The sequence below is a fragment of the Nyctibius grandis genome, chromosome 7, assembly GCF_013368605.1.
Source record: "Nyctibius grandis isolate bNycGra1 chromosome 7, bNycGra1.pri, whole genome shotgun sequence".
Classification (NCBI taxonomy): domain Eukaryota; kingdom Metazoa; phylum Chordata; class Aves; order Nyctibiiformes; family Nyctibiidae; genus Nyctibius; species Nyctibius grandis.
In genome coordinates, this window is record NC_090664.1 from 32,312,768 (window position 1) to 32,331,504 (window position 18,737).

The 18,737-nt window shown below is 40.3% G+C and overlaps 1 protein-coding gene across 2 annotated transcripts in view; it reads right to left on the reverse strand.

Moving 5' to 3' along the window:
* VPS50 (VPS50 subunit of EARP/GARPII complex) overlaps positions 1-18,737 on the reverse strand; it is a 90,204-nt gene that overhangs the window by 70,904 nt on the left and 563 nt on the right. For both annotated transcript variants that reach the window (XM_068404644.1, XM_068404645.1), the window contains exons 2-5: positions 16,770-16,838; positions 5,823-5,945; positions 5,149-5,220; positions 3,313-3,366 (exon numbers count right to left, since the gene is read on the reverse strand). In XM_068404644.1, coding sequence (XP_068260745.1) covers positions 3,313-3,366; positions 5,149-5,220; positions 5,823-5,945; positions 16,770-16,838 — 318 coding nt within the window. The remainder of the gene's footprint in view (positions 1-3,312; positions 3,367-5,148; positions 5,221-5,822; positions 5,946-16,769; positions 16,839-18,737) is intronic.

The following is an 18,737-nucleotide window of genomic DNA, read 5'->3' on the forward strand; positions in this document are numbered from 1 at the left end:
GAGATGTTATAATGACCTTGTAGAGTTACTTTATATATTATTTGTTTCATCATTTTATATATGCTAAGCACTGGAATGTAACATTAATATAAACTATCTTCTAAAATACAATTCCCTTGTTTGAAGAAAGACACTGGAAATCCATTTTCATTGCCATGGAACCTTCTACATTTATATACTGTACATTTAGCCTAAGAATCTCTATACCATTAATGCATCACATCAGAATGATCAAAGCTTTAGGGACAGAAGCACAGGGTTTAACTTGCATTAATACACCAGAGAGCAGCAAAACAAAAAAAATCATGTTTCACACAGCATTTTCTTGCTTAGAAGCACTTGTGTTCTACCAATTTAATAGATGTCACTTCATAATGAACATTAATTGTATCCTGTTGTATTTCATCTGAAAACTCTTCATCACAAGTGACCTGAATTTAGCTTGATTTTGACTTCATGAAGTGCCTAGCATAATCTCAACTCCTTTAAAAAAAAGAAATTTTTAATATAGCTATTAGGATTTCTTTTGTTAGGAATATCACTGCCATAAAGCGAATGCTCTCCCCACGCTAAAGAAAAAAAACCTTTTTTTTTTAAATACTGCTCATCATTAAAAATATACCAAGTGCTTTCCATAGGGAGAAGGGAGACTTCCACTTTGAAAATTAATCTAATTCTAAAGATATGACAAGCAAAAACAAGGTTAAAGCTCAGTTCAGTTTAAGATCAGCTCCTGCTCAGTCTCCAAAGATACAAGTAATTCTGACAAATCACTGAGCTGCATCTTTCACCAAAAACAGTTCCTCCTCTATGTTACCAACGTTGCTTTTGGAAAAAATGACAGCTTAGTTGCTGATACTCATAGTATCTTAAGAAACCAAATTCAAAGATTACTTTCCACAGTACCTACTTCTCACTAAAAACATACTTTGCAAATGTCAGAGCTATTCAAAACGCCACTGTTCCCTTTTTCATGAGGAAACTCATACAATAAGGAGCGACTCCATTCCAGTCTTGCCTCTTGCCAAGATTCTGTAAAATCTCTCCTTTGAACGTGACTGGATGGAGAGGCATAGGGAGAGAGTGCAGCCTAATGGTCCCCAGAGAGGGAGTTTTCCATCCAGCATTTAGGGCTGAAGACGTTTTTTCTCTTCTCAAAGACAATCTTCCACCCATTGGTTGTTCCTAAAGCACGCCCTTCCTTCTAAGGAGAAGGGAAAAGTATAAATCCCTTGCCTTGTGTCTGTGCCATGCCCCTCTCAGCCCACAGTAGCGCCTGTTACACCAGTCCTTCATACTAGGAATGGGGTGCAATCCATGACTTGCCCATGTTTTCCTCTGCACAGTAGAAACAACATGTCCAGGAGACAGAATCTCAGCCACATTTCTGCTTCTTCTAATGACCCGTTACTGTAACTGGACACTGAACTGGATCTGCCATTACAAAGTACCCACAGCACATCAGGAGGTTCATTTCATGAGTCAGTGGAAAAGTGAATTCTATGATGCCCACCATCATCTGGTAAATAAGTCTACTGACAAGAATAACTCTGTGCTAGCCTGTGCCCATAAGTAATACCGAAGGATTATTGATTTAATCAGGCAAATATGCATTTGAGAAATGTTTTTAAAAGATTCTTACTGGCACAATGGATTTTTAACTGTCCCTTTGGAATATCTGAAAGAACTTCTTGGTATAAAATGTGCACCTCACTAAGATGTTGCTGGGGTAAGAATATTAACATTACACAACAAATGCAAGCAGCACATTCTTCACAGTACTATTATCCATTGAGACAGGGTTTTCAAAGTGAAGCTGCTGGATTCAGAAAAAGCAGCACTCACTCAACAACATTAATTCCGAACATGGACAACAGCGAAACTATACCAGAATAATCTGATACTGTACAGTTACCCTTTCTGCCCTCTCTACACTATCTTATAAAGACTCGACCACTGTAGCACTTAACCTAGCCTCCTTCTGCAACAGCCTCCCACCTGAGTTCTTTAACTAAAACTGAAATAATATTACCCTTACAGCTTGTTTCTTCCACCAGCTATTGCAGGTGATGCAAGCAATGCTCACTGCCCCATTTTTCTTTAAACAGCAGCACTCCTCCTTCTACCCAGCAAAATGCCAGAGCACAGATGAGGCACTCACAGGGTCACTAAGGCTGGATGTGTGAGCCACAAGCACAAGCAAGCACAAGAGGAAACTGTGTCCTCTGGATGAAAGAGGAAAATAATTCCAGCTCCAGACATGTGCTGTGGGTTAACACCCAGGAAGTACATGCTCTAGCATGCAGCAACAGTGTATCTATCAGCTGACAAGAAGGAAGCAAGGAAGGGAGGGATGTAACAGGAAGAAGGTTAACGAGGAAGGAGGGGAAAAGGGGGGGGGGCGGGGGTGTGTGAAAGGAGAGACCTCCACCACCAAATGCACCCATCATTGCCCTCCCACACTCTCTCCAGCTTCCTGACCAAAACAAGAATTGCCATAACCACTGGTATGACAACGCTTATGCAAGGTGCTGTACACACACAGAATTATCCACCACAGGGTAATTCTCAGACTACTTTGATAACAATCCCAAGTTTTCACTTTGCAGAGTTCTCACTATCGTTTCCTGGAAAGATCAGATAAAATCAGGCAGAGCTGATCAAATGTATAGGGGCATTATTAAAAACAAATACGTAGGAAAAAAAACAAACAACTCTTCTCTTTAGACAATCATTATGATAGCTGTTCCAATTAGGTTTTGGGAGCAAGGAGAGAAGCTGTGCCAAGATTCTACTGCAAGCAGCTAAAGCAATTTTGCTTTGTTTTGCTGTCAGAGATCTTTGACATGTTGAGGCTCTAATTCCAGCTCAGTCTTCTCTTAGATGCTTTCTTCTCACCACTGCCCGAGATTAGTGGCAGTTTTCTGGTTAATTGCTCTTACGAGAGGTTATTACTGTTTTCTCCTATGGAAAAAGATCTGAAACCACTCCTAAACACAGGCACTAGAGAAGCTCCTGTTCAAGTCCATTACAGGTATTAGTCAAGCCTGTGAATTCACGTTTTCAGAGATCCTTCTTAAAATGGTCACATGCTGAAGCCTTTATCATCCCAAGGGCCTCTAGTTCAATACGCCCTTCGTTCTTTTTACTCTACAGATACAGGTTTAGCATACACAGACAGCTAGCTCCAATCAGGCACTAGCATCTCTATGAACAAATTACTAGATTTAATCCTCAATGAAACAAGAGCAGCATTATAACAGCACAAAATGGAGTGGTTTACTCTTAAAAAGTAACTTTTAGTTGTCTTACCTGAACATATGCAGGCTGTTTTTCAAGAATCAAGTCTGCAACTTTCTTAGATACCTTAAAAGAATAATATTACATGTGATACATAGCAATCTCAATTAAGTAGGCCTTCCCTAAAGTTCTACAAATTTATGATTCTGTATCATTTAGTTCTGTAGTTTTCAAATTTATTAATAAACATGCCACAACAAGGTAAAGAAAATCCTAAAAATGACAATCAGGTTTCCGACAGAGCAACAGAAATGTTTACAGTTCCATCCAGGAATTAGTGGGCATTTTTAAATTAATCCCTTACCTCTCTGCTTGTTAAGGAACACATTAGAATAGAAAACAGAAATAATATGGGACACTACAACTGTTTACATTCTGCTTATCCTACTGTTAGAGTACACAAGGACATAATATATAGCATACAAGAACTTCAGCAACTTGGCACATGCCCAAGGAAGAAAACAAACCCAAGCAACAATTCCTTCCTGTAGCAGAATCATATTTAGACTAGATTAAGGAAGACACAATAAAGGTCCAATACTGACTGGGGGGGATGGTGGGCGAAGAATTGGACACATTTGTTGTCAAAAGTTTTGGCTTTGATAGTTTGTTTTTGTTTTTTCTTTCTAAAAGAAAGGCACATCTGGGCCATATTTCCTGGAAAGCTCGTGCTCAGTTCTCACCCCTGTTATTCATTAGCTGCATGCACTTTCCAGTTCACGTTTCAGCAGCAGCTGTGCACTGAAACTACTCCCCTAGCTACAGCTGGTTCCCATCGTGCAGGCAGAATGGCCAAGACATTGATAACAGGCATTAGGATTTTTCAGCATATCTCAGTGAAGTTGTCTCAGCCTTGAGTGTATTTCCTTGCAAAACCAGGTCACCACCAGACGTCCTCTTCAACTTTAAAAAACAAAACAACAACACAAAACCAAAAACCACCACCCACTTTCAATTTCTCTCCTTATAATTCGTGGTGAGGAAGACGGAATATTAATTTGCCCAACTTCTCACTAATCCTTTACAAAATTCCATACGTTTATTCAGGGAAAAGCAATCATAGACAGAAGGAACTTGTTCTCTAGGTACTGTTAACAATCCAATATTCTCCTTCTGTACATTTCATTCCTTTAAAGAAATGAATTATGATTATTACTGTTATTTTACTTGCAGATACTCTCCAAATGCCACAGTTAATATACATTTGTTTCCTATACTATATTATTCATCTTTAAAAGAGCAATGAATCTATAATTGATGTATGAATAGAAAATAAAAAAGCCTGAAATGTAACAAGTACCCTTCAAAAGCTGCAACTCTGATTTCCCCCCCGTAAATGATAATTACTACTCATTGTTACAATTCATTTGTTTTATTACATAATAACTCTGTGCCACTATTCACTAGAAACCCTTGTGGACGATTAACAAATTGGCAGATGAAAAATAGAAGAAAATATCAACTCTATGGAAAAGAGTTTTTAAAACATTTTATGTTTTATGTTGCCAGAAATCCCTCAAAAAAAGAGATACTACCACACTATTCAGTGCTGTGTTGAACATTGCTTTTCTTGCAATATATAGGAAAAGCTGAACATTCAGAAAATCAAGTTTCTAAAGAAATAGTTAGCACATTTGCTCCTTGTTAGAACACTTATCACCAAAATTCCTTTCCATGATTTCATATGATATTATTTACTGATAAGATTTTCCACTATAAAAGCACACAACATAACATCAAAAGAAAAAATGCTGAATATCTAATGTGTTTAAGAAATTACACTTCTGGCTATATGTATAGACAATACAACAAATTGCCTGAGGGTACAGAGGAAACAACTTTACTCACAGCAGCTTGCTGTTGTTTTAGTTTGTCTCTGTACTCTTCCAGTTCTTGAAGACTAAGTACTGGAGGAAGCCTCTGCATGTAAACAACAATAAATTCAGTGAGAAATTAAAGGACATTAAATACATATGTAGTATTAACTAACCAATCAATTCCATTAAAGAAAAATTCCTATTGCTCCTGCAATCTAATTTGCAGAATTAATTCATCATTTCAAAAGATGGATATTAAAATAAAAGTGTTAAGATAAACAATATATTATCATAATTACATCATATAATACCACAATTATCTCAAACTCACCTAATTTTACACCATATATGTATACAACCCCCCAAAGCATTGAAATTATGATCTCAGTTTGCCAAAAAAAAAAATCTAAAATATAGAATGGATTTATTTTTTTTTCCTCCAACTATTTTGGCTTTTTCACAGTAGTTTAAATTATGAAGTGCCTGTTAGCACTACTGATACTAACTCTACCACATTAAAAAAAGAGACTCCATACAATACTACCTGCTAGAAGCTCCACACAACCGCAAGATGAGGTGGAAGAGTAGTTTTGCAATAATGCAAGATATAAGAAACAAAACGAAAAATAGCTCATTGAAACAAGCATACTTTTGACCCTCATTTTTTGTTATATTACTGCCTTTTCTTTTAAGAAGACAACTTACCTCTAACTCATACTTCACAATATCAAAGGAATCATTGGAAAAATAAACTTCTTCAATGCTGTTAATTATTTCTTGCTGAGCTTGAGGATCAGTTGGTTCTTCACGTAGTTCTCTGAGGTCCTCCTTCACAAAACAAAAAAGGATTTCCATGAAGTAATACCACATCCTAACAAGAACAACGTTTTATCAATACAAATATTTTTCAAAAGCCATTTACAACATTAGTCCAAGAAGCACTGGCAAAGAACAGAAAGATCAGTACACTGCGGCTTGTTCTTCCCATTACAAACAGCAAGATATTTAAAACTTTTCAAAGAACATAGTGCAGACTTCAGTGTTGTAGATCACTTAAACACTTCTTCATCAATACATTTATGGCACAAATGCATGTTGAGTGCACAGCTTTTTCCTCCTGAAGTTTAGAAATTCTCGTAATAAACTAAAAATAAATTGACAGGCTATTTATTCGGAAGCAAAAAAACCCACAAAAACGTAACAAATAAAACCCCAATTTTTTAAACCAGAAGAACCATCTTTGTAAACACAAGGTAGACAGTGTCACTACAAACGTATAACTTTTCAATTCAGCCCTCAGAATTCACTTTAATAAAAGTCATGCCATTAAACACTTGAATTCTTTACAGGCAAAACCAGAAAAGATCTGCCTTCTTTCCACAAAATTAAGACTTCAGTTTTTTCTCCGACTAGCAGGGTCTAAGCAGAGAAGCGCTGTCAGCTTTCTGAAAGGTAATATTCAAGAGGTGAGCATCCCCTTCCTGGCCGTCACGATCTCCCCTGGAAGGTCTTCTCAACAACCCAGCCGCTTCCACTGGTCACAAGAAACTGAGGACCGAGCCTGAGCCTCCTCTTTCCCTCTTATACTGTACCTTTCAACTAATACTAGTCCTCTCCTGGAAGCTGTTCCCACCAAAGGAATGAAAATCCTTTATCAGAGACTCAAAAGGGACAAGTGCCAGGATATTCTTTCGCCAAAAATCAAGATAAAACTGATGAAATTTCTCAATATTGGAATTTAACCCTGGTGACGCGATCCAGCAGACTCCAGTGTCCCGTAAAGACCCCAAGCCTCCTAACAACACTAAGCTGTTACAATGGGACAAGGTGCCGGTATTTTCATCACCAAGAGCTCAAGGGCTTATTTCACTGGCTAGAGGCATCAGATTTTAGACTCATTGACTAAACCACCACTAACTTGCTTATTTTGTACATCAATTGAAATAAGGTCAACGCGTACACGTTATGAGGCAAAGCGACATTTTAAATACAAAGCAAGGTGCTGTCTCTCAAGGCAATTAGAGGCAGTCAAGGGGTGAACAGCTTGGAAGAGCATCAGAAGGAGCCGCTGCTCCTCTAAAGTACCTCTCGCAGGAAAAAGAAAAAAAAGCGGGGCGGGGCGGGGGGGACACACACGGACAATGGCTCCGATACAGAGAAAACCAGATTTCAACAGGGTTCCGTCTCCCTGAGCGGCGGGAACCCCTCGGTGACACGAGTGGGCACAATCGAGGCTAAAGGAGAGGGCGGCCGGGACGCTGCAGGCCGGCCCCGGCCCCGGCCCCGGCCCCGGCCCCGGCCCCGGCCCCGCTGGGCGGGGCTCGGGCGCCACCTGCTGGAGCGCGGGCGAAGCCGCAGCGGGAAGGCGGCTTCGAGCCGAGATGGGGCAGAGAGTGACCCGGAGAAAAGCCATCGAGGAGCCACCTTCTTCCTCTCCCGTGAGGCCCCAAGCGCCTCAGAGCTCCCCAGAGGGACCGTCTGCAGACGCCCGGTTCGGGCATTGCCACCAGCGCTTCCCGGCAGCAGCTGGCTGACGCGCAGCGGGATGGAGAAACGGGCCTCGCACCGCGGGGAAAAGGCAGCGACCCACCGCCCAGGCGCACACCCGGCAGGAGGCCGCGCGAGGGAAAGCACGGACGAAGGGAGCGCACCAACAGATGTGACAGAAATAATACACATAAATAACAAAAAATAAAAATAACAAAGCCAAATGATGCTGTTCTATAGACAAACTCTTAAAAGGATGTTTTGACCACAGCCCCGCTGTTAGCCAGCACACACTCGCAACGCCACAAGCCGCAACAGCCCCTTGCTCAGAGAAAGGCAAAGGGCAGGTTATCTACGTGGCACTGACAGCTGGTGGTACTGACACGACAAGTTTGCAGGAAGCTGGCAGGGAAGAGCCTGCGGCACCACGCTGACACAAAGGAGACGAGCAGGACTCCACGCAACCCTTCAGCTCCTGCCACACAATTCACCGGGTGGTGACACCTTTCCACCTCACATTTCAGCTTTACTAAGAGCATGAGAAAAAGAGGAGAGGAGGGCAGGTTATGAGGGATGAGAATTAAAAGATTCTTGAAAAAACGGCCCGTTTAGAGCCTTTTTCAACTTTTTAATCTATGATTTTGAAGTTTCCATCACATGAGGGTGCATGGATTTGCAGAGGACACACACATTCAGATTCAACGGCATACTACTCTTGCAATAATTTAATTTATAAAGCAATGAATCCATTATCTAACCTTATGTATTCCTGTCCTTTCAAACAAACAAAAAATTATCTCCCTCTGGACACCCTAACAAATGGCAGCTTTATGCTGTACATCCCCCTATAAACTAGCTTAACATTTTACAGTACATTGAGTTTTAGCTATATGAAACTAAAACTAAAAATTATCCAAGACAAGCAACAGAGTCAGCCTAATTTGTCCACCAAACCATTGCAAATGGAATCATCTAATTTATCATCTGATGTTTGGCTACAAGTTCCTGCATGGTTGTTTGTTAAAAGCAAAAGAGAAGAAAAACTAAACCCAAGAACAAATCTTTAGGATCATTTGAATTTCTAGACTATGGATACCATGTCATATTGGTGAAACGATATGTCAATGCCATAGGTGAATGGTGATTGACATCCCCTGAAGATTTATAATGTATTAAGAAAGCCATTGTGGACACCTATTCCAGATTTAGAGCCACGTGATAAGAAATTGGGAGGGTTGTTTTTAATATTAAATAAAACCTAATCAATCACCTTTTTATCTTGGTAGAAGACTGCAGTTTTCAGCCCAAACATAAAGCTGACGTTGACATGGCTAGGAAAATGACTAAGAAACCATTTTATTCTGTCTCATAAAGATCATTCATCTCAGTGTTTTTTGCCACAACACTACCTAGGAAAATATTTATGAAATGGACTGAGTTTTTCTTTATCTTGTTCATTCTTTCTAGAAAAGCAGTCTAGTGAGAACAACTCTCCAGGATAAACTTAAGCTCCCATATAAATTACACTATCTGCCGCCAAACTTTATGCCATGATAACCTGCAGCTTCCAGTCCATCACGCTCCACTAGTTCCAAATAACTAACATGCTCAAGGCCAGTCTATTCACTCACCACTGAAGGAAGCAAACATCCTTGGCTAAAGTTTATTTACTGATATTCGATTTTCCTCAACCCTTCAATTAGAGATACAAAAAAAAATTTACTACGTACATATGAAGCCCACAGTTTCAGGGGCCTCAGGGAAGGCCAGCACTGTGGAGGTCGTACTCACACACTTTGCAGAGGTAGAGAGAGAAGCCCTATTAAATCCCTCAAGGCACTTTTCCACCTCAAAACTTTTCTAACTACTGCCATTTAAATATCTGCCTTCAAAAAAAAAAAAAAGTCAACTTTGAAACACACTTGTCAGTAAATTTTAGGTAATTTCAGCAATTCTAAGTGCTATTCTGAATAGAAAAACCTATAAAAAATTGGGACCGAAGGAATCATATGATGATAACCATGCAGAGAACTTCGCCACTGCTAAACTGAATCAAATAGATACACAGGAGATCAGGAAGAGCAGCACACTGGCAAGGCGGACCCCATACTATTCACAGAATCACAGAATCAGCCAGGTTGGAAGAGACCTCTGGGATCACTGAGTCCAACCATTGCCCTGACACCACCATGTCAACTAGACCATGGCACTAAGTGCCATGTCCAGTCTTTTCTTAAACACAGCCAAAGATGGTGATTCCACCACCTCCCTGGGCAGCCCATTCCAATGTCTAATAACCCTTTCTGAAAAGAAATTCTTCCTAATGTCCAACCTGAACCTCCCCTGGCGAAGCTTGAGGCTGTGTCCTCTTGTCCTATCACTAGTTGCCCGGGAGAAGAGGCCAACTCCCACTTCACTACAACCTCCCTTCAGGTAGTTGCAGACTGCAATAAGGTCACCTCTGAGCCTCCTCTTCTCCAGGCTAAACAACCCCAGCTCCCTCAGCTGTTCCTCGTAGGTCAGACCCTCCAGACCCTTCACCAGCTTGGTCGCCCTCCTCTAGACTCGCTCCAACACCTCAACATCTTCCTTGAAGTGCGGGGCCCAGAACTCATTCCAGTTCTCCTGGCCAGGTTAATACATCCAGCAGTAGGAACTCTCCAAGCAGTAAGGGGCCAACACAGCCATCTAAGATGCTGTTCACGGGCTACTCATTTTTCCAAAGATTTGTTCAGTGAGAGACTTCACCTCCTACATAAAACTTGCATCACTTGTGGTGCCAAATGTGCAAATTTTTTTTGCCAGTGCTTTGGATCATACGTTCATGGGAAGACAATTTATCATAGAATCATAGAATGGTTTGGGCTGGAAGCGACCTTAAAGATCATCTAGTTCCAATCCCCCTGCCATGGACAGGGACACCTTTCCACCAGACCAGGTTGCTCAAAGCCCTGTCCAGTCTGGCCTTGAACACTTCCAGGGAGGGGACAAACACAGCTTCTCTGGGCAACCTGTTCCAGTGTCTCACCACCCTCACAGTGAAGAATTTCTTCCTAATGTCTAATCTAAATCTCCCCTCTTTCAGTTTAAAACCATTCCCCCTTGTCCTATCACTACATGCCCTTGTAAAAAGTCCCTCTCCCGCTTTCCTGTTGGCCCCCTTCGGGTACTGAAAGGCTGCTAGAAGGTCTCCCTGGAGCCTTCTCTTCTCCAGGCTGAATAACCCCAACTCTCTCAGCCTGTCTTCATAGGAGAGGTGCTCCAGCCCTCTGATCATCTTCATGGCCCTCCTCTGGACTTGTTCCAACAGATCCATGTCCTTCTTATGTCGGGGGCCCCAGAGCTGGACACAGTACTCCAGGTGGGGTCTCACAAGAGCAGAGTAGAGGGGCAGAATCACCTCCCTTGACCTGCTGGCCACACTGCTTTTGATGCAGCCCAGGATATGGTTGGCCTTCTGGGCTGCAAGCACACACTGCCGGCTCACGTTGAGCTTCTCTTCAACCATCACCCCCAAGTCCTCCTCAGGGCTGCTCTCAATCCATTCTTGGCCCAGCCTGTACTTGTGCTTGGGATTGCCCCAGCCCACATGCAGGACCTTGCACTTGGCCTTGTTGAGCTTCATGCGGTTCACACAGGCCCAGCTCTCAAGCCTGTCAAGGTCCCTCTGGATGTCATCCCTTCCCTCCAGCGTGTCAACCGCACCACACAGCTTATCCTGTCAAACATTCCTCCTTACACATTACGATTAGTGCAACCCTAAGCAGCAGGTTGCTCTTTCATAATGCCACCTAAATAGATCAGTGAAAGAGTTTCTGGGGAGAGAAAGGGAAAAAAAAAAAAAGAAAGAAAAACCCTGTCTGTCTGACAGCTTTGCGTACTTGAAGAAGCCATTGCTAAATAAAACACAGTGCTTGCATCCACACAACTACTCACATCATTTTGCCTTTCTGTTCCACGGAAATAGAAGTTTACAGGTCTAGGAGCCTGTAGCAATTCCTTGAAATATATTTCAGAAGAGTCATTTCATTGCAGACTCGTCTGAAATGCAGTTCAACAAGTTTTAGATGACTTACCCAGCTATTTCCCAGCGCATCACACTCCCACTCTCCTTGTATTCTACACTGCCTGTGACACCAAAACCAATATTGCTCTGTTGAATAAAGCATTACTGGTAGAAAGTTGAAGCAAACACCTTCTGCATTCCAGTCACTATAAACCAAAAGACTTGGGAAGCAAAGACATTGAAAAAAGTTAACTGATACTACTCAGGGAAAAAAAAAAAAAGTCTTAAAAGTTTCCAGCCTGATTAGAAGCTGAAGGTCAGTAATAGCCTATGCACCTCTACAGAGACAGCGCCAGGGGCCAAGTCAGCGCAGTCATCGTCTGGACATAGCCTCCCTCTCTTTGTCATGAGCCAAAAACACGCCAATGAAGATGCTGTCAATTTACATCCCTCCATTCTGAACTTGGATAACACCCTATGTTAAAAGCTAATCCTAAATACCAGGACGAGGGCTCTGCTCAACAGATTCAGTCAGCAGGTACATTGCAACATCCTAACACCATGAAATAAATAATATGTAAAACTATTTTTATATATATATATACACACAATCTTTTAATTTTATCTATATGAAAAGATATATTTATTTATTATGTATGTCTCATAACATATGTATAACTATCTATAAACTAACCTGAAAACTTCTTTTTTCTTCCCTCCCCAGCTAACCCACAGCTAGGGAAGGCAGTCCCACGGGAAGTTTGTGGTATTCCCTTATCTTTCACATGAAATGCACAGAACCTTCTTTTGATCTTTCCTTCTTCGGTATGTATACAGAGTACCTATTAAAAAGCCCTCACTCTACCAAAACAAACATTACACCTGTGAAAACAATTCTCCTCATGGAGAGAACAACAAAGCCTGATCCATAGAACAGATACTAGTCACACCACCGCTTAATGCACTCCTGAAAAGCACTTAGGTGCTGTGGGGAAATAGAAACCCACACAGACTAAGCAAGCCACACTTCCATATCTATATCTATAGGAAAAAATAAACTTTCACTGTTGTTTACCACTATAAGCCACAAAGTCAGCTAATATTTGTATATTGCATATGAGCTGATTATCATCAAGATAAACACAACCTAATTCAAGTTTACGAAATAGTGTGTTTACACACACTTGAATTCAAGTTTACGAAATACCTATCTCACCCTTTTGTGACAGAATCTGCTCAACAAAACTGTTACCAGCTTGGGAAACAACAAAGCTGACAATAACAGCACAGTTCAAAAAGAATTACAGTTCTGCAGGGTGATCAGGGCACACAGATGAAGAAAGGTATCTCAATCAAAAAAAGCTATGAAATCCCTCTGCAGACAACTTTCTCTTCTAGCAATCCTGCCTTGCAGTTCAGATTTGCCTTATCTACAGACTGTATCACAGACTTAAAGTATTATATAGTTATTTCTCTGTGTGACCAAGTTGGCAGTATGAGTCTGTATTACAACAGAAAGTAAACCAAGTTTGCCGGTGATTTGCCTTCATATGACGGAAGCAAACTGAAATTTTTCAAGACAGCTACAGAACTTACTGGAGTACTGGTTAATGTGAGTGCATACACTCAGAGGTATTCTGTAAAATATCCAGGTACCAAATCATTTCATTGTTAAAAAATAAAAAACAAGGTGCACAGTCATTGCTTTAACGTGCTTGCCAGCTAGCCACCAGTCAGTAAAATCAACAATTTTCAGATATCAAGACCCAAAAGAATTTGCTGGTTTTCCCCTCAGGGGATGCAATGTCAACACATTCTTCTTCCTGTGCTCCATATTTGCCATATTACCTCCAAACAAGTGTGACAGTCCCCCATATCAAAAACATGGTTTTGTCCCTAGAGTTAGCACTATCTATCAATGGCTTGTGCTCTTTCCAGTAATTCATGCTGACTCTGCAGCCTGTCATTCTGTATACCTCTCTATAGCTTTAACTCAGCTTTTGAAACATTCAGTACACTTGCCCTAAATCAATCTTGAGATACCACTTTGAATGTGGAAGTGTGGAAGCTGATGAAAAGTGCAGTATCATAACCATTCTATCATCAAAACAGTATTTGGATGGTGAGCTTGAGACTTTTGTTATTCAAGATAGAAACAAAACCAGTTATTAAAATGTGGCAGCAGAAAGCAACATATGCTTTCAAATAGCAGTCTGCAACAGTATGAAGTTATGCTTTTACTCACTGCCTTTAAATATCTGCACCTTTTCTTTAGTCTTTACTTTTGCATTCAAAAGTTAATTCCCTTTACCAAACTTGTCCATTATTATAAAACAATTATTATGGGGCATTAGCTTACAGCCAGCAAAGCTGCTTGATCCTACAGTAATAACGTAATTTTGATCAGTACGTTGCCATGGCATTGAATATAGCCTCAGTTCAAAGCAAATACCAATACCCAAAAGCTCAATGACTTTCAACTTCTGTGCAGAACTGAAACCTGATCTCCTTGACAGTTACTCATACCACAAATGCAGACAATATCGCCCCCTCCTCACCCCAAAAAACTCCTGTTTTCAAGAAAGGGTATCTGAATCTATGCTCACAATGACAGGAGACATATTACAGTGCCTCATCCAATGTCTCATCATTTGAAAAGTAAAATCCTACAATAAAGGTTTCAGCAAAGTTAAGGAGGCATGACGACATAAATCCTTCCTCCAAAAGAAAAGGGCTGGAAGAAAAGTTACCGTAACAAGTGGCTTGGAACCACCGCCAGGAGTTAAACTGATCAAAACACAGTAATTTTACGCAAGATTCTTACAATCTCATGTTTTCATTTAATCACAATATTCATGCAACTCTTATAGAGTTTCACTCAATACAGCTTGTTGGGAAGGAAAAAGTTAGTGGAAGCAACTCGGAATATTGAAAACTACTCATTTTGGAAGGAAAAAAACCCACATATCAGAAGACTGAAAAATATAAAAGTCTTATTCTGCGGCACAGAAGAGAATAATACTCTAACTTTATTAGCTTTGAAAAAATACTCAAGTGACAAGTTCTAATGTTGATGCAATCTTATCTTTTCAGGCATAGAATTCGTAACTACCATAAGATTCTGTTTGCAGAAGTTACAGATAATGTTTTCACATTACAAATGTTTGACATAAATGTATGAAAAAATTACAAATTAGGTATTTGTTTTCCCCTTGCTATCAATACAAGGTGTAGGCTTACCAGACACGTAACGTCTAACTATTAAAGAATGGAAATCCAGCCAAGATACCCTACATCTACTTTTACCTGAATAGTCAACTTGGCAAAAAAGGCAGCTTGAAACTGGATGCTCAGTGGGTGGCGGGAATCTGCAATTTTGAAATCTAAGCCGTGGAGAGGAGAGACTTCTTTCAACATCACTGCAACTGAATACTTCTGATCTTTGAAATCTATATATTGGCCGCTGTTTAAGAGTATTATGTACCAATTCAGCGATTGTTACTTGATTTTTTTAAACATACTGTAACACTGATTTTCTGGTCTGCCTAAGCACAAGCAACTGTCCTGGTTTGGCCTAAACCAGGCCGATTTTCCTTTCAGTGATTTTTACTTTCAGCTAAGTCTCCTTTAAGTAACTGCATTTTCTGAAACTAACTGCATGTTTTTGCAGACAGTGTCTGCTTCCAGGACTGATAACGCTCGAAGTTTGTAGTTATCACTGAGGCACCGGTAGGGATGTTGTGCAGAAAGGCTCTTGCTGTACTTATTCTTGAGAGAAACCAAGGTCACTGCTGAATTCCTCATTGCTTATGAGTGAAGAGCCGAAGGGGGGTCGCAGCTGCAGTGGGGAGCAGACAGGGCAGGTGACCCAAAATTGACCAACGAGGGTATTCCATCCCATACACGTCAGTCTCGGTATAAAGTGGGGGGATCACGAGGGTCTCGCTCTCTTTCTGCTATGGCCGGTGTCCACGGAGGACTCCGTCTGTTTTCCTGCTGCCCCCGATCCCGATCCGTGCGTTCCTGAATCCAGCTCTCGACCATCGCTAGGCCCAGGCTGGGCCTTCCCGGAGCCTGCCCTGCAGTGCCGGTGGTGACGTGGCTGACTTCAGGGGAGCTCAATCTTGGTTTTGTATATATATTTGTATATATTTGATTATTTCTATTATTATTATTATACTTTTTTTTTTTTCATTATTATAGTTTATTAAAACTGTTTTAATTTTCCAACCCAGAAGTCTCTCTCCCTTTTCCCTTTCCCTTTCCCTCTGGGGGGAGGGGGGGGGATAACAGAGGGCATCTGCCGCAGGTTTAATCGCCAGCCCAGCTTTAAACCGTGACAGCAACGTATTAAAGAGCACTTATATACAGACAAGGAAACACACCGTTTTGTTTTGTTTTTAAACTGTTGTAAAATAAGGCATCCAAATTCAAGTCAGTAACTTAAATATATCATTGGCTAAAGGCAAAGTCCAAATTAGGAGACAATCATAAACACCCCTCGCAGCAAGTCTTGTGAATCATCCACTCACATCAACAGGATATAAGGAGCAGTGAAATATTGTGACAATTATTCCCTCACACCCAGATTATTCAGCATGATTTGTGAGACAAAAGTGAGCTGGCATCATTTAAGTAGCGAGATCCAAAAAAAGCAAAAAAAATTATTATTATTATACAGCTATAACATTTAAAGTAGAACATGAAGTTAATTACGTATGCTGAAAATTAAAACCATGAAACCACAAAATATACTTATGGCACCAAAACCATGAAGAGACTAAATAGCAAGACTAGAACTATGCAAGCTATCCATATAGCATCTACTTTCCAAAGTAAAAAATTTCTTCTTTTTTCTTCATTCCAGCAGGAAACCTAGATAATATTAAGATCAGCATCCAGTGACAACTCAAAAGCTCCAAGAAAGAAATTTTAAACCAAGTTCATTCTGAGTCAGTGACTTGTTTTGCCTCACAGCTCTTAATTCTTTCATAAAAATATTTTAAGATTCTCAGCAAGAAATAAGACTGTCAAAAAGAACAACAGCAAACCTGGTGTTATAAAAAAAAAAAAAAAAAAGAAACAACTAAGTGTCATGTAACTATAAAATGAGAAAGTAAAAATGAAGGAGGTGGGAGTTGAGGGACTGCGTATCGTACCTTAGTAGGAATCCGAGAGCTTTCAATAGGACTGAGGTCATGAACACTCTCCTGAGGACTTCTTAGACCCTTTAAAAGAATTTTAATAGTCAGTTAAGACTGATTACTTCATGTATCTTGCAATGCAACTGCACAAGTCTTACCTGGTGTTAAATACATACCTACAAGTCCTTTAATAAATTACACTGGCATGAGGCTGGAAGGCTAAGACCTTATTCTATCAACATTTAAGCAAGACCATTGGTGTATAAATTATGCTCCTCAAACATCTAAGCATTTCCAACTTTATGCTGCAACATGTTCTTTCAGTACAGTTCACTAACATTCCCTTCATAAAGTTCACTTATATCCTCCTCTCAGCTTCAAGATGTTATTTTACATTTAAAAATGCATGTGTCCAAAAAACATATTTCATTTCACTAACTTAAGTAGTTCAATGGAATCAAATAATCGAATTCAAGTTAAGTGCCACCTACTCTGTAGCAAAATTATATTATTTTTGCTTGATGGCATATTTGTCTGTTTACCATATAACACTATTAGGACTTTTCCTGATGCATAACTTAACTGAAAAAGATGCATAATCCACATTAGCTGCTTTATGTAATTATTACTCTTTAAAACACATACAGCCACATGAATAGAATATGCTCTAGTAGACTGAAGCTTTGTACAGGAAGCATCAATTAACCAGCGGAGTATGTGTTTGCTGAATATCCAACATATTCACAATTTTATGAAGCAACACCACAGAACAGGCTGCTTAGCGCATTTTCTGCTAGCTCCTAGGCAGAGGGGAATCTAAACATACAAGTAACAGATATCATTCTGACTCCAGCTTCCCTTGAGACTTCACGGTGTTCCCATGAGCCACGAGTTTCAGGCAGACTTCCCTCCTACTCTTGTGGTTGATGCTAACAGTACTGTTTCCAAGCCCCTTCAGGCCCTGGGTACCTACACTTTCTTGGAAACAAAAGGACCTATGCAATTACTATGTGAGTTTATGATGAGAAAAATTTGTATTTATCCTTTAAAACTGATAAAGTGTTTTACAAGTCCATCTCTTTTGTGGTAACTACTACATTTTACAATTGTTTCATCATCCTACAATACAAAACCTCTTAATTTTGGTTTGGATTCTCAGATTTCCTTGCGCATCATTTCAAAACATCCGTCCTTTCCAGTTACCACCACCAAAGGTAACTCACTTCAATGCATTGGAAATTCAAGGTAACAACCAACCAAAGCAACTGCTGCAGCTTCTCATACTTCACATTAAATCTTCCACACATCCTCTCAAAAATCTGCAGTACTGGCAGCTTATCTTCAGAAGCAGTAAAAAGTTTCACTTATCAAATGCTAAATGGAACTTAATACTTCCCAAAGGCTGAAAAATACGTAAGTCGCATCAGTTTCAGACCACAACATTTCCACACTGGGCAGGCTTCCCACAACTCCTCTTAGTCAAGCTGAAAACTGATCATTTACCCCTATGCTGAAGGGGAGTAGCACATTATTTTGGAAATTCAGCTTCCACAACGGTGTCCATTTTTAAGCCCTGTCTCCCACATAAGCATCACAACTCTGAGGACATAGTTTAGAAGAAAAAAAAAAACAAAGTTCAGTTTCTGACTTTCCCATCATTTTCTATAACTATCCATAATATCAGATGTGGTGGATGACTCGAGTGACTTTTTTAAGTTCTCAAATTTAGACACACGGGCAAACAGCCTTCATTTTAGAGGTATTTTGTATACGTGAATGACGCGAATGCTCTTCTAAGACACTCCTTTAAAAAGGCTCGCAACCTTAGAAATACCGGTCCAAACGTAGGCTAGATGTAGATAATCCTAGAGACAACTGGTACACAGAGAAACACATTAAGTACTCCAGCACACATCCAGTATGTGCCCACACAAATACTTCCCCGGCACCGCCACAGCCTTGCCTCCCTTTTGATCAAAAGCG